This window comes from Schistosoma haematobium, chromosome 1 (genome assembly GCF_000699445.3).
Source record: "Schistosoma haematobium chromosome 1, whole genome shotgun sequence".
Classification (NCBI taxonomy): Eukaryota; Metazoa; Platyhelminthes; class Trematoda; order Strigeidida; family Schistosomatidae; genus Schistosoma; species Schistosoma haematobium.
In genome coordinates, this window is record NC_067196.1 from 44382525 (window position 1) to 44398214 (window position 15690).

The following is a 15690-nucleotide window of genomic DNA, read 5'->3' on the forward strand; positions in this document are numbered from 1 at the left end:
ATTTTGTCCGTTGATTACATCATTATGTATATACTGGCCTATTTTTATGTATTATCTACAATATATCAAACTTCAGCCGAACATGGATCTAAAAATCTGTGAGTTTTAGCCATTAATTCTACAATAGAGTGTCATGAGTTTTCCATCTATTAAGCATTCGATGAAAACGTATGCGTATATTTACGTAGCCATACTAAGATGACTTGGAAAATTTGTTTGTGGTGTATCTAATTACTTCATACCATTATCATCTAAACATATCTTTCATTCCTTCAATTCGGTTATCCTTGAAATGGACTCATTTGACAGCATAAATGAATTCAGAAATGACAAAACAAATATAACAGTATAGTTTGAAAAACTGTTCATTAGAGTCATGGTCCGTACACGATGGTCAATAAAACGCTCTATCTGATGGAAAATGTGTGAAAATTATTTGCTTCAAAAATGATTTACATCACGAATCAACTTTAGCTCGACAACCAGTAGTCTATATGTGATGTGTTCGACTTCGATCTTGAATCTCTGTAATCTTCCCATTTTTTTTATTATAGGTGCACACATTCAAGAAGTCTCATATTAGTATGGAACATTTGTCTTAGTTTCCAATGTATGCTTAGCTGAAGTGATGTTACTTATCTTTTGTAGTTCAATTAGGAAAACTTATCTCACTATATTCAGCAACAAAGTTCCATTAGAATTCAAACACTCTAATTCTTTTTGGATTATTTTCTAACCTGTATATCCATGTAGCACAACAGTTTTGAAGTTTATACTAGTGTTTAATTATACAGATTTCTTGAAATAAAACTAATGAAACTTTTGAATATGACTTTAGAATCAGCTCATTTCCATCTACTGACAAAGATAAGTTCAATATACAGAATTCAGTTATGAAATGAATTTCAAAATATTTTAATGTCTTTTATTCCATAAATCGAATCAAGTGAGGAAAGAAAAGTCCGTGCTCATACGGAAAACATAAATCTAGAGATAATAACTTTGTTTTACAAAAGACGGTGAAGAGTATGAGTCTGTGGGAAAATGGCTAACAATTGAATGCGTTAACCAAATAACCATAGGCATTACCTTTAATAGTGAGTAGTACATAAAGAGTAAACAAATGAATTATTGTAATAAGAATACTGGTTTTGATAGAGTAATTAATGCCGGTTAATTTTAAGGGATGAGGATAAAATAAGAATGATGCTGTATTCATTCATGTCCAAATGAATTTTAGTTTCAGTTGGAACTTTTTGACTACAACAAACTCATGCAAAATTCAATTGAATGTTTTAGGTTTGTAAATTAATTCCTTCCTTTTTCATCTTAGAATATGTCAACCTGATATTCATTTTTAAAATGACTATCGTAAATTCATAGCAGCAATCATGTACAGCAGATTCGGTAGAAAGTATATTATTTTTATGTGGTTTATTGTAGCCTTGAGATTTACTAGAAAAGTGACCCATCGTTTAAATCATTTAAACCGTTTTATTTAGTAAATGATAGTTTTATCTGCTTCTAAATGTTTTCTAACTACTCAAATGACAGCTCTTAAATTTTCAATATAGGGTTGTGGAGATTGTCGAGTTTTTACTGAGATCATGAACCGATTATTGTCAGATCACCATTAAAAACCTCAATAAAAATCTCGATAACAATTCCTGAACTCACATACTTTCCGTGCTGTAAACATAAAGATTGACTTCTTGCTTTTCTCCTTAAAATCCTGATGTATTCTCTGCAAGACGTCTTTATCATTTAAGATAAACGGGGTTATAAGATGTCAATTTCATTTAAATATTTTATGAAGTAGAACTATTAAATTTAAATAGTTTCACGTTGAAATTTGCGTCACCTTCTTTCGTCTCTATCTTTTAGTCTGTAACCTTCATTGTACTCTTGTGAGTGTACATTTAATCTAGATTAATTTGTAAACATAGAAACTTTAGCTGTGTATTGGCGTCATGTAGTCTATCTGTAAGAAGTTTAATATCATATTTATAAGCTTTTAAATGATCTTCGGTTACGCTAGATTACACAGGTGAATGATTATTTATGGTATGAGATAGGTTGCAGGTTCTCAAGAGACCAAATAAAACAACCAGACAATAATTACAATAAGCAGTATATGAGAGGAATGTTATTTCTTCACGTTAGTTTTGTTTAAATAAGGAAAAGGCGATATATGGTAAGTGGAAAATTATGATACATTACATAGGACCAAACGTTTTCAACAAAACAATTACAAAATTCAATATTGATAAATGAATTCTCATTATTTTATATTGATATTAAATATGTTCACAGCATCCTATGAACCATCCTATTTTGTTGCATTTGTTTCAGCTGCCTTTAAGCTGATAGTTTTAGTTAATTCATAATTATAATTGGTTGATTACTTATCATCGAATTGTTCGAATGGACAAAATGTGATGGATTAATAAAATTACTGTTTTTTATATTTTGGAATATTTCAAAGTTATCTTTTCAAACTCATTAGTTAAGAATTCGGCAGGGAAGAAATAAGACAAGGGGATTATAGGTCTAGAGTATGTAACATGCAGATTATAAATGTGGTGATGCATTTGTTGACCGTTGTAAACACACTTTGAATACGTGAATCAGACTTTTACAGTTGATTCTGATGACTTCAAATATGTAAAGGATCCACGGGTAGATTGCAAGGTATGTATTATAATATTGAGATGGCTTCATTTGGTTTTATAAAGTTCCTAACCGCCTCTAAGTTATTAAAATAAAAATTCGACCACCTCTTTGTAAGTGTTTTTATCTAACCTTCATTATGTCAACAGTCTTTTCTTTGAGATTTTCTATATGCTATCTACGTGTTCAAGTGTTAACCATAAAAGTATAAAAAGTTAAGGTTACTATTGATAATGGAATGAATTATTTAACTCGGATATTCAACTTTTCCATCATTGATTCAAGTGAGTTACAGAACAGAAATCGAACTTTCAAAATCACATTCTTTTAGTATAGTCGAAATAAATTCTATCAACAAAATATTTTTATGTAGACAGTGCAACTCAGACGAGATTCGTAACTTTAGGGTGCAAAACAGAAGATCCTAAACCGTTTCTCTTGTTCTATTTGTTTATTTAAACTAATTATACTACTACAAATGTTTAGTTTAATCTGATAATTATGTCCTTATTTATAGACGCATTACTTAGATGGCATTATTTCATTTGATTTTGAAAACATTTTTTGTAGGATGGTGATCTGTTTGACGGAATTACTCAAGCAACAAAGTTCACTGAACCAATAGCTGCTGGAATAGTATCTGATTTAGCTAGTGCTTTATTTTATTTACATTGTCGATCTATTGTGCATCGAGATTTAAAACCTGAAAACATATTGGTAAGCTTTTATTTATTTTTCAACTCTCTTTAATTCATTTTGATCACCTCCAAACGTTTATTGGACCGTTTGTTTTTGAAAACTAATTGCATAAGTTGTTCAGTTCTTATGATTTAGAAAGTGAATAAGCAAGTGGATGGACAGGAATTTTATACTTAACTCTTAATACTGTGTATAACGAATTAAAATTATTTGAAAAAACCACAAAATCACTGTGTGATATTTCATTAAGTTAGAAGTATACATTCTTGGATTATTCCTCAAATAATACTGAATTATTGACAAAATCGAAGTCTTTTACAAAGAAAGAATAAATACAAAGAAAATAGACGGTGAAATCGTTTGTTTCTATTTTAAGTGTTTTAGTTTTACTGAAAACAATTCATAAGATTATTCGGGATAAAAATCTTACTTTTTTATAAATTCAGGATCCTTATTTATTAAAAATCAAATAAGTAAAATAGTCAAAGATACTTATCACTACATTGATTTACTTCCTCCATCTAAAAATCACATGCAGCAACTTTTTTATAACGTGTTTTTCATCCCAAATATTTCACATATTTAAGACTTAAAGAGCACAAAAAAGTTTATTTATTTATTTATTTATCTATTTGCAGAATTCTCTCAGTTTAGGTCATAAAGTGATCTTAGCTAGACCATTATGTGGACCTAGGATCACTGAACGGCTGTTTCGTCCTGATGTGAAACTCCGCAGCAGTGTGCATTTATATATATATATATATATATATATATATATATATATATATATAACGAATCGTAAATATTTTTATACGTTGTTTTGTCAGGAAATTGGAAGTAGAATTATTATTAAGTTCAACAAAAAATTCGAGTAAATTCATTCGCTCCTGTTATTCTATCTTTCCTTTTTCATAAAAGTTATTACGACAGAAAAACGGTCAAATACGAGTCAAACTTGCCGATTTTGGACTAGCCTTAGTGGTGAAAAAAAGTATGTACACTGTATGCGGAACTCCAACATATATTGCTCCAGAAATATTAGAAGAATCAGGTATTATTTCTGTCGAAACTACTTTTTTTTACATAAAATGAATAAAAGTAAACATAGCTGAAGATTATGAAATACTTCTGCGTAACACAAAAAACTAGTTACTTCTGCATATATATATATAACAAAGAAAGGAAAGAAGACAAACAAAATGTGGGTGTGTATCCCAATGGTAAAATCTGTAGAAAGTGTGTACTGACTGGATTTGGAATATTTTATATTAGCAAGAAAAAAATATCTACAAGCTTAAAAACAGAAGCAAAATGTAGTCAAATGCATTACAAATCTAAATACGATTCAGGAGAAACTAGTGATATAGACTAATTGAATAGTAATACATAAAATGAGAATTAACCATAAATTGTTAAAAATAATTAATTTGATGATACTTTAGTGATTATCTAATATGATTTCAGATTTAAAATGGTCTATAGGACTAGATCTACTAGCTTACCGGTAAATACATGTAAGTTTTCAGCAGAAACTATAGTTAAACATAAAATTGAGTTATTCGAAATAGTGAAAAATATCAGCCAACTGGATTACACGATGGCGTTTTAAGCGAACGGTACTGGGTTCAAGTCCCAGGGTGAACATTAACTCAGACGTAGGCACATCCAGTCGACGAGTCTCGAATAGGACGAAACGCGTCATGGATTCCACTGCTAGTCACTATCCATCTTTGCTTATAAAGCTTGTGACTTAAGGCTATATCGAGGCAGTCCTCACAGGATGTACATATGCTAACAAGAAACTGATCAATTGCAGTCCTAAACAACAATGAGAATGTACAAGTAATCAACATCAAGTAAATTTATTAGCTTATATATTTTTTAAATGTAATTAACACTCTTAAACTAATAAATACAACTTTTATGTACTAAGTGCCATCATCACTAGATAATCAATTTTCTGTCGAAAATTATTATTAATGTGAAAATAGGTTTGTCATATATAAAAAATGAAAATCATTCAAAAAATCACAAATAACTAAAAAAGAACTGTTTTACACTAATCGCTTATTGAAATTCATTCGTGATATAATACTGGATGATTATATTAGTTATATTGACCAATCATTAATTGTTAAACTTACGAATATGGACAATAGGATTTCTAGCTTGATGATTTGAAAGCATCTTGTTTATGCTGAGAATTGTAAGTCTTAGATTCAACCTTGTATGGTGTTACAAGTGGTCATAACTGTTCATCCCTATCTCATTTTGAATAATTTTTTAGATGATATTATTTTCAGATGCAAACAACTAGTTTAAATTTAACTATTCTTTAAATACCACGAACCAACTAAGAAGTTAACAATAATCTTTAAGTTTTAAAACCAGATAGATTTGCATTGAAATATTTGTTCTTATTGTATAAAAATAGACGACAGTAAACATAAAGTGCTCATGGCAACAACCAAACACATACATGTTTCTGTATTTTATCTGTTTTGTTGAACAATGTATCCTAAAACTTGAGATGTTGAATAAATATGCCAAACAAATATATAATAAATGAATCTGAATAATAAAATCTTATACAACATTGACATTACAAACGAGTTTTGTTAAAAGATCCAGTTCGAATGTAATGGAATATGAAATCTTCGTGTTATTGAACTAAATTTAGCAGGTTGAATTTTATGGAATAAATTGAAATTAATGCTTAGTTCTTTAATTTTCATCAGTTGAATGCGTAAAAGCATTTTAATCTTACCAGTGAACAGAAATTAATATACATTGGGTGTATAAACGTTTAAATTCCATCTAGTCAGTTGGTACACATGGTAGTACAAACTATTTCTGTTGTAAATGACGACGTCATTTACAGGAATTTTAAGCCAAAATAAAAATGAAGTTGTTTAGGTTTAGCCCTTCGAATACCATGTCTTACACAGAAAAGTGGTTAGATTTCTAGATTTTATTAATTTTAATAGTTTCTACTTAGTCTGTATAAATTCAAGCATCAATATACAGAGAAATAAAGAAAACACTTCTGAGATTTTCTAACGAGTTTTCCGCAAAACGTCCGTATCTCTGATACTTAGTACGAATTAAAAATATGTAATTAAGTAAAAAATCGAAGTAGTACAATGATTTTGAACTAATATCAGAAGCTAGATATAAGTATTGTATCAACTATTTTAATCCCTCTCTAACATCTGAAAATGGGTTTATTCATTTTCTTTTTCAGACGACCTTCAATCTATAAATTAACCCCTGTTCTTATCTATTTGATAGTGATTTTAATATTTTTGGCTTTAGAATTATAATCTTTCTATTTAATTATTGAGCGTACCTAATTTCCATCTTGACTTGGATGACTGTTTATCAGGCTACGTAGTCACGACAAACAACTTCTACAGACGCTTCATTTAAACCTCTACATATCACTTGCCAAACATTCATTTATGCGGGCTAGATGGATTAAATAACTCCGCCTGTAGCTCTTCTAGAGTTACTGCCGGTCCCAAGCCCGGGTAAAGGAGGAGGGTTGGGCATGGGGTTAGCGTCCCCATCCCGTAGAAAACTAACTCGCTAAAAAAACGCTTACCAGAAAAAATAATTCAAACCATTTTAACTCTGCCCTGAGAGTTAGAAGGTCTTCATTTAGAAGAATTATGACGCTTCATGGTGAAAGCCGAATTCCTTCGGAAGCCACGAGGCCGATGCCCCTTCTAACAACTAGAGCAAAAATTTTTATAGGTACATGGAACGTTAGAACAATGTGGGAAACCGGGAAGACCAGTCAAATAGCAACGGAAATGAGGAGATACAACTTGGCAGTACTGGGAATCAGCGAAACCCACTGGACTCAAGCTGGACAGAAAAGGCTAGCTACGGGAGAGATGATACTATACTCCGGTCATGAAGAGGAAAATACTCCACACACTCAGGGAGCTGTTCTAATGCTGCCCAAAGTAGCACGAAATTCACTTGTAGGATGGGAATCTCACGGACCCACAATCATCAAAGCATCATTCAAAACAAAGAAGGAGGGGATCTTAATGAATATTATCCAATGTTATGCACCCACCAATGATAGCAACGACGACATTAAAGATCAATTCTACGAGCGGCTGCAGTCAATCATAGAGAAATGCTCAAGAAAGGACCTCACCATTCTGATGGGAGATCTAAATGCCAAGGTCGGAATAGACAACACTGGATATGAAGATATTATGGGACGACATGGACTGGGAGAGAGGAACGAAAATGGAGAAAGATTTGCAAATTTGTGTGCATTCAACAAATTAGTCATAGGAGGCACAATATTTCCACACAAACGTATACACAAGGCTACATGGATCTCACCGGACCACACTACAGAGAACCAAATAGATCATATTTGCATCAACAAAAAATTCCGAAGGACAATGGAGGATGTGAGAACCAGGAGAGGTGCTGACGTAGCTTCAGATCACCACCTAGTTGTAGCCAATTTAAAACTGAAGCTGGAGGAGAACTGGACAAGTGGACAAACAGCACTACAAAGGTTCAATACAGCCTTCCTTCGAGATACTGACAAACTCGATGAATTCAAGATAGCTCTCAACAACAGATTCCAAGCCTTTCAAGATCTACTGAAGGAAGAAGAAACTACTATGGAGGACAACTGGAAAGGCATCAAAGAAACATTGACTTCAACGTGTCAAGAGGTTCTGGGCCTAAAGAAACACCATCATAAGGAATGGATCTCTATAGAAACACTGGACAAGATCAAAGAAAGGAAGAACAAGAAGACAGCAATTAACAACAGCCGAACACGAGCAGAGAAAGTCCAAGCACAAGCTGAATACATAGAAGCAAACAAGCAAGTGAAGAGGAGCATTAGAGCCGACAGGAAGAAATACGTGGAAGAATTAGCAACGACGGCAGAAAAAGCTGCTAGAGAAGGAAATATGAAACAGCTCTACGATACAACGAAGAAACTATCAGGGAAATACAGTAAACCAGAGAGGCCGGTCAAAGACAAAGAAGGCAAGCCAATCACTGAAATTCAACAACAGCGAAACAGATGGGTAGAATACTTCGAGGAACTCCTGAATAGGCCGGCTCCAATGAATCCACCGGACATCGAAGCAGCACACATAGATCTTCCCATAGATCTCAACCCACCAACGACGGAAGAAATTAGAATGGCCGTCAGACAAATCAAGAACGGGAAGGCAGCAGGACCCGACAACATACCAGCTGAAGCACTGAAATCAGACATCGAAGCAACCACAAGCATGCTTTACCTTCTATTCAAAAAGATTTGGGAGGAGGAACAAGTGCCGATGGACTGGAAAGAAGGACACCTCATCAAGATTCCAAAGAAAGGAGATCTGAGCAAATGTGAAAACTACAGAGGCATTACACTACTGTCAATACCAGAGAAAGTCTTCAACAGGGTGTTGCTGAACCGGATGAAGGATGCAGTAGATGCCCAACTTCGAGATCAACAAGCTGGATTCCGAAAGGATCGGTCGTGCACAGACCAAATTGCAACACTACGGATCATCGTCGAACAATCAGTTGAGTGGAACTCGTCACTATACATCAACTTCATTGATTATGAAAAGGCATTCGACAGTGTAGATAGGAGGACATTATGGAAACTTCTTCGACACTACGGAGTTCCTGAGAAGATTGTCAATATTATCCGGAACTCATACGACGGACTACAGTGCAAAGTAGTGCATGGAGGACAGCTGACAGATGCATTCCAAGTAAGGACCGGAGTCAGACAAGGCTGTTTACTCTCTCCCTTCCTCTTTCTTCTGGTGGTCGACTGGATTATGAAGACCTCAACATCTGAAGGAAAACACGGAATACAATGGACAGCTCAGAACCAATTAGACGATCTGGACTTCGCAGATGACCTAGCCCTCCTATCACGTACACGTGAACAGATTCAGATAAAGACAGCCAATGTAGCAGCAGTCTCTGCATCAGTAGGCCTCAGCATACACAAAGGGAAAACCAAGGTCCTCAAATTCAAAGCGGAGAACAGCAATCCAATCACCCTTGATGGCGAAACTCTGGAAGATGTAGAATCCTTCACATATCTGGGAAGCATCGTCGATAGACATGGAGGTTCAGATGCAGACGTAAAGGCGAGGATTGGCAAAGCAAGGGCCGCATTCCTACAATTGAAGAACATATGGAACTCAAAACAACTTTCAACCAATATCAAAGTGAGAATCTTCAATACGAACGTCAAGGCAATTCTACTGTATGGAGCTGAAACTTGGAGAACTACAACAACCACAATCAAGAAAGTACAAGTATTTATAAATAGCTGTCTACGCAAGATACTCAACATCCATTGGCCGGATACCATCAGCAATAGCCTTGTGTGGGAGAGAACAAACCAACTTCCAGCTGAAGAGGAAATTAGGAAAAGACGATGGAAATGGATAGGACATACATTACGCAAATCGTCAAACTGCATCACGAGGCAAGCCCTGACTTGGAATCCTGAAGGGAAGCGGAAAAGAGGAAGGCCAAAGAACACATTACGTCGGATAATAGAAGCAGATATGAAAAGGATGAATTACAACTGGAAGGAGCTGGAAAGGATTGCCCAGGACAGGGTTGGATGGAGAATGCTGGTGAGCGACCTATGCTCCTTCACGAGGAGTAACAGGTGTAAGTAAGATGGATTAAATGGATTTAAATTAGATCGATTAATCCACATAACGAAGATCAAAGAACCAGGTATTCAAAAGTGAACCAAACAAAAGATTGAGTAGAAATGCAAATGCAAATGAGCATCACAGAACCTTTCTGTATGACCCATCACCAAAAACGTCTACTTTTGATATTAGTATACCAATATTAAAATGTTCAATTCCATTTTGAGTTGGGCCTGAATATTTTACTATGAATAATAATGAAAGCTTCGAAGTCAATTCATTTGTTTATTTATGATCACCAATACTCCTAATCAAATCATTCATACCTAGATTTTGTATGTTGAAGTAGACGTATATAGGACATCATGAGTGATTATGCTTCTCCGACTTTCTCGCTTACTAACGCTATTCAGGATACCCTTTAAAAATAAACCTTTGTTTAGTGAATGTACTACATAGATTCAGTCAGTGTTGATGGTATCTCTGATCGTAATTCAAAAACAATGTAAATAATAATCTGATTTGATCTTTATTTTACTACAAACTGTGCTTTAGTATATTAAGTACTGGAGAATTGAGAGAATGCTCTAACTATAACGGACATTTAAGCACACAATCAGTATTATCATTTCATTCCTGTATATTTTTGCTCATTCCTCACAAACGTTAGGTTATGGTCTTGAAGTCGATATGTGGGCGTTGGGGATTATAACCTATATTATGTTATGTGGGTTCGCTCCATTTCGTAGTACTGATCGAAGACAGTCAAAGTTATTTGAAAGTATAAAACGAGGTCATTTTGTATTCCTGAGTCCTTATTGGGATAATATATCAACATGTAAGTCCGTTTTTTCAAATAATCATCGTTCTCGTTGCGTAATGTCTGATTTTTATTAAAATTTGGAGATTATAGGCATTTGGGTGATTTATGAAAACTATTTAACATAAATTAGGATTCCATAGCTACGATCGATCATGATCTGAATCACTGCCATAAAAAAGATTACACAGATTTTTTGAAATAATTTATATTTTGTAGTTTATGTTCTCATTTAATGGATGAAACTGTGTGTACGCAATAATGAACAAAAATACCGTAAGGAAAAGTCACAAATCAAGTGTGCTTAAAAGGTAGCCACCACTGAAAAGCTTGAATTACTTTGTTCTACCTTTAATTAGATAATCACTTTCAAGAAGTTATTATTACATCTGGTTGAAGAAATATAGTCTAGTTAAATAATTATATGGAATAAATTAATTTCCAAAGAAAATATTATATATAACTAATACATCAAACGAAATAGATATTCCTGGACAATCCAAATACTTAAGGTGAACATTATTTGATATGGTAAAGAAAAAACAAAATGAAAAATTGATATTCATTTTCTTTAAAATTGTAAGATAAAGATAAAATATGCAGTAGGTTAAATGATAAACAATGATAAGTAGCCATCTTTCACTAAATCTTAAAACAAAATATCCAATAAACAAATATAATTGAATGAGATTATTTTTTTTCAGTTGTGTTTGGAAGTTAGTTTTTATTACGAATTTAACTAGTTAAAACTAATGAACACTGAACAAGTGCTAGATATTTTGTAAGCAATGATGAATAGTGGCTAGCAGTGGAATCCAGGACGCGCACTTCGTTCTATTTGAGACTCGTCAGCTGGATGTACCTGCATTTCAGAGTTGATGTTCACTCTGGAACTCGAATCCAGTACCATCCGCTTCAAACGCCATCGCGTTATCTTCTCAGTATGCACATATGCCAATAACAGACTGATCAATTGCAGTCTTAAACCTCAATGTGAAGATAAAAGCCAAACACTACCAAGTGAAGTGCTAGATATTTGTGATGAAAGCAGTTATCATAATATGAATGATCACTCTGATAAACTGTATAAGTAAATTTATACAAACTGATAATAGATTTCATAGGTTAAACTAAAAAAGAAAATGAGAAAATGATATGTATTACAGTTAGTTATAAATGTACATTTTTCTTGAAGTTTAACTAACTTGATTTATTAAGAGCAATTTTGTACCAAACATAAAGTTCCATATTGTTTGAACTATTCGACATAATTGTACATTTAAAATACGATATAATTTTAATTGATTAAGGGATTAATTTTTTTATTTGATTTTGACATTAGTTTTTCCAGGACATAATGAACTCTTATTGGATATTATAAATAGTAAAGGAATATCAATATTTCACGTAAACACATTTACTGTTTCTGTTTGAATTCATTCATATTTCTAGCAGAAATTCCCTCAAAAGATTCTGCATGGTAACATATACAATAGTATTGAACAAATTTCTATGAGTAAAGTTTAGTAAATTTCTAGAATTTTAAGTTTTCAGCTCAAAATATTCGTATAGTTATGAGCCGTTAAAAAGTAAATTACTGAATTCAGTTAAAAACTATAATTAGTGTGGGTATTTCTTTTAAATAATCTAATCTACCATAATTCTTACTTGAACTAAAGACCATACTAATAATCGGTTTGTCTGTGTACATTATAGTATAGGATTAAACATTTATTTAAAAGAAAACTATTATGTCATTGCAATGCATTGACTTTAACTTATTTCTAGAGAACATTCCTTAGTTTTTTTTAGAAATTTGATTTTTTAAATTAATTTTGTATATGCATCATATGTATCTAATGTTTAAGATGAATATCAAATATTCATTAATAATTTATAAAGTCATTAAGCGTGAATATCTAATGATAAACTTATTTTTAATTAAGACAAATGGAGACATTTAATAAATATTAGATAGAATCATTACATTACTAGATGATATAACTAACTTGCTCATTTTACATTTAAATAATTCATTATTTACCTTGGTAATAACGTTTTGTTTTGTTTCTTTATCTCTCTCGCTCTTTCCGTCATTCACAATCTACATACTACTGATATTCAATTATATTTCTGTAAAGATGCCAAAGATTTGATCACTTCACTTTTAGTTATTACACCAAAATCAAGATTAACAGCTCGTGAAACTTTAGCTCATCCATGGGTATTTGGTTCTGGTTTACCGAATTTATCAGAAGAATTTGAAAAACGTCGATTAGATTATCGAAATGAATTAGAAAAAAAGCATAATGAATTTAAACAATCAATGAATGAAAAAAATCCAATTGATTTATTTAATAAAAATAATACTAATAAAGATCATATCAATCAAAATGTTAAACTTAATGATATAAAGAAATTAGAATTGCCAAAAATTACAAAAATCAAAGAATTGCATAACTAGATTACAGAATCTATTTTCATAATCATAGAATTTTCATACAATTGTTGATAATGGTGGAGTTTTTATTCTCTTAGTTACAAATCTTCTCCACCGCTGTTGATCATGAATGATCTCAAAATGTTCTTATTTTTTGTTGTCTTTGATATTTTCATCTTTTAAGAATATTGAAAAGCAGCATTTATGATTATTATTAGTATTTTCGTTTATAATAATTAATGATTCTATACATTCATAATGAATAAAGGTTAGAATTAGAGTTCATTATAATAATTAATTAAAGTCTATCTTTTTGATTAAACATTACGCTGTCAATGATTCCACATCTTTTCTGTATTGTATAATACCGTGTCTTTCATTAAAGAATATTATGATTTATAATTTTTTTTTATTGTTAGGTAATAAAAAAACCAAAGATAAAACAACATTGACTAAGTTATAAATAATAAAAAAATAGAATAAAATCTTATTTTGTAAACAGTTTTGTTATAATTTTTAAGTACGAACAGCAACAGCAACAACAAAAACTGTATGTACTTTAGAAATTTGTATAGAATAAAGAGGAATATGATAGATTAAAATACATTATGAATAAAGAATATGCTTCTTCTTTTACATTTTCCATAAACATCCCTCTTTCTATTTTATTTTATTTTTTTTTCATTATTTATTTTTAACTTTTTGTTGTTGTTGCTGCTTTATTGTTATTATTATTATTATTGATTAATTACTTAATCAATTAATCAATTATTTTTTAAGTGTTTATCACCACCATCAATTAGTCTGCGTGTACATGTTTCCACTTATTATAATAATTGATATAAACTTATTCTTTTTGTATATGGTTAATTGAATGAATCTTTTTTATTTCATTTTGTTACTTTTGAATTAATCTATATTATGACAATGAGATATACATAGACAATCTGATTCAATTTAGTTATTGAATTTAATGACACAGTAATGGTTGTTACTTTTTATTTTTGTTGTATTTTCTTCATAAACTGATCAGTTGTTTCTTTACTCATTTTGTTTTTTTGGTTTTCATATTTGATTTAGAAAAGGAGGAAAGTATTTTGTAAAAACAAAAAGTCAATTATAATTCACTATAATCTAGATTATTAACACAAAATGACAAGTATAATTATTGTAAAGTGATGGGTTAGGTAAAAGTTAAGTAATCAAATTATTGTAATTATTACTATTATTATGAAAATATACTTGTAGATTTGGAAAAACTGTAAGTCTTCTTTTTTTAAAAATCAATAATCTAATGTCTCTAATGATTGAAGCTTGTTGCTATATACGTTTCAGGATTGAATCATAGTTATGTTCAACAGTTAGTTCTGCCAACTAAGTTGAATTATAAACGTAATAATCTCCACAACCCCCATACTAGTAATCAACATGTGCTCACTAGTGACTAGCTTCGTGAGGGAATTCTCGGAGTTCTAGTGAGAAGCCGTGATCAGTGGAGCTAATCCATGTCGGGTACAGACAGGTATCTACCTCAGTACAATGGAAGTTGGTCAAGCAATTTCGTGGATTGGTTGATGTTAGACACTATCACCATTGGATGCCGGCTCAGTGGTCCAGTTAGTTAAGCGTTCGCGTGCGAGACCGAAGGCTCTGGGTTCGAATCCCGCGAGCGGGATCGTGGATGCGCACTGCTGAGGAGTCCCACAATAGGACAAAACGGCCGTCCAGTGCTTCCAGGTTTCCAAAGGTGGTGGTCTAACATCAGTCGGTTCATGATCTCAATCAAAAACGTAATAATCTCCACAACCCCCATACTAGTGAATTATAAACTATCAAATACATTAAAAGTGTAACTCCAGACAAAATACAGGAATATATGTTTCACTAACAAAATATATCAAATTAAACATTGAAAATTTTCTGCTCAGAGCCATTAAGTAGTTTTAAGAGATTGAATATATTTGTGTCAAATCTTACATCTGAAAATAAGAACATAAAAAGTAGTATGAATATTTTCAATTGCACTTTATTTCAGATGTTGGATATGTATAACGTTTGTGATAGCTAACCATTATTCGTGCTAAAAGTTTTAGTAACTAAGCACCTTTGAGTAATTCGAGAAGCCGAATTGTGTTTGTGGTATATATATAAAAACCATAAATGCAAGTCATATGAACACATTTTTTTTTCATTGTATAACTTAGATGGAGTTATTTCACTGGTTAAGTAGTTTATTCTCTTGACCAGTCAAAGCTAATTGATTCATCAATGTTTCTGATTTTATGTGATAGTTTGAAAAGTCTTTTTATCTTCTTATCATTTGATGAAACACAAACTACTTTGAATTAGCAGTCGTTAATTACGACCAATATGCAATAGGTAGTACATCC

The 15690-nt window shown here is 32.0% G+C and overlaps 1 protein-coding gene across 1 annotated transcript in view; it reads left to right on the plus strand.

Annotated features, from left to right (window-relative positions):
• Positions 1-14521, plus strand: part of DCLK3_1 (Serine/threonine-protein kinase dclk3) — a 48403-nt gene extending 33882 nt beyond the window's left edge. The window contains exons 9-12 of the mRNA XM_035730765.2: positions 3241-3387; positions 4288-4420; positions 10711-10878; positions 13002-14521. Of these exons, the coding sequence (XP_035586310.2) occupies positions 3241-3387; positions 4288-4420; positions 10711-10878; positions 13002-13324 (771 nt within the window). The 3' untranslated portion in view covers positions 13325-14521. The remainder of the gene's footprint in view (positions 1-3240; positions 3388-4287; positions 4421-10710; positions 10879-13001) is intronic.
• Positions 14522-15690: the final 1169 nt, after the last annotated feature.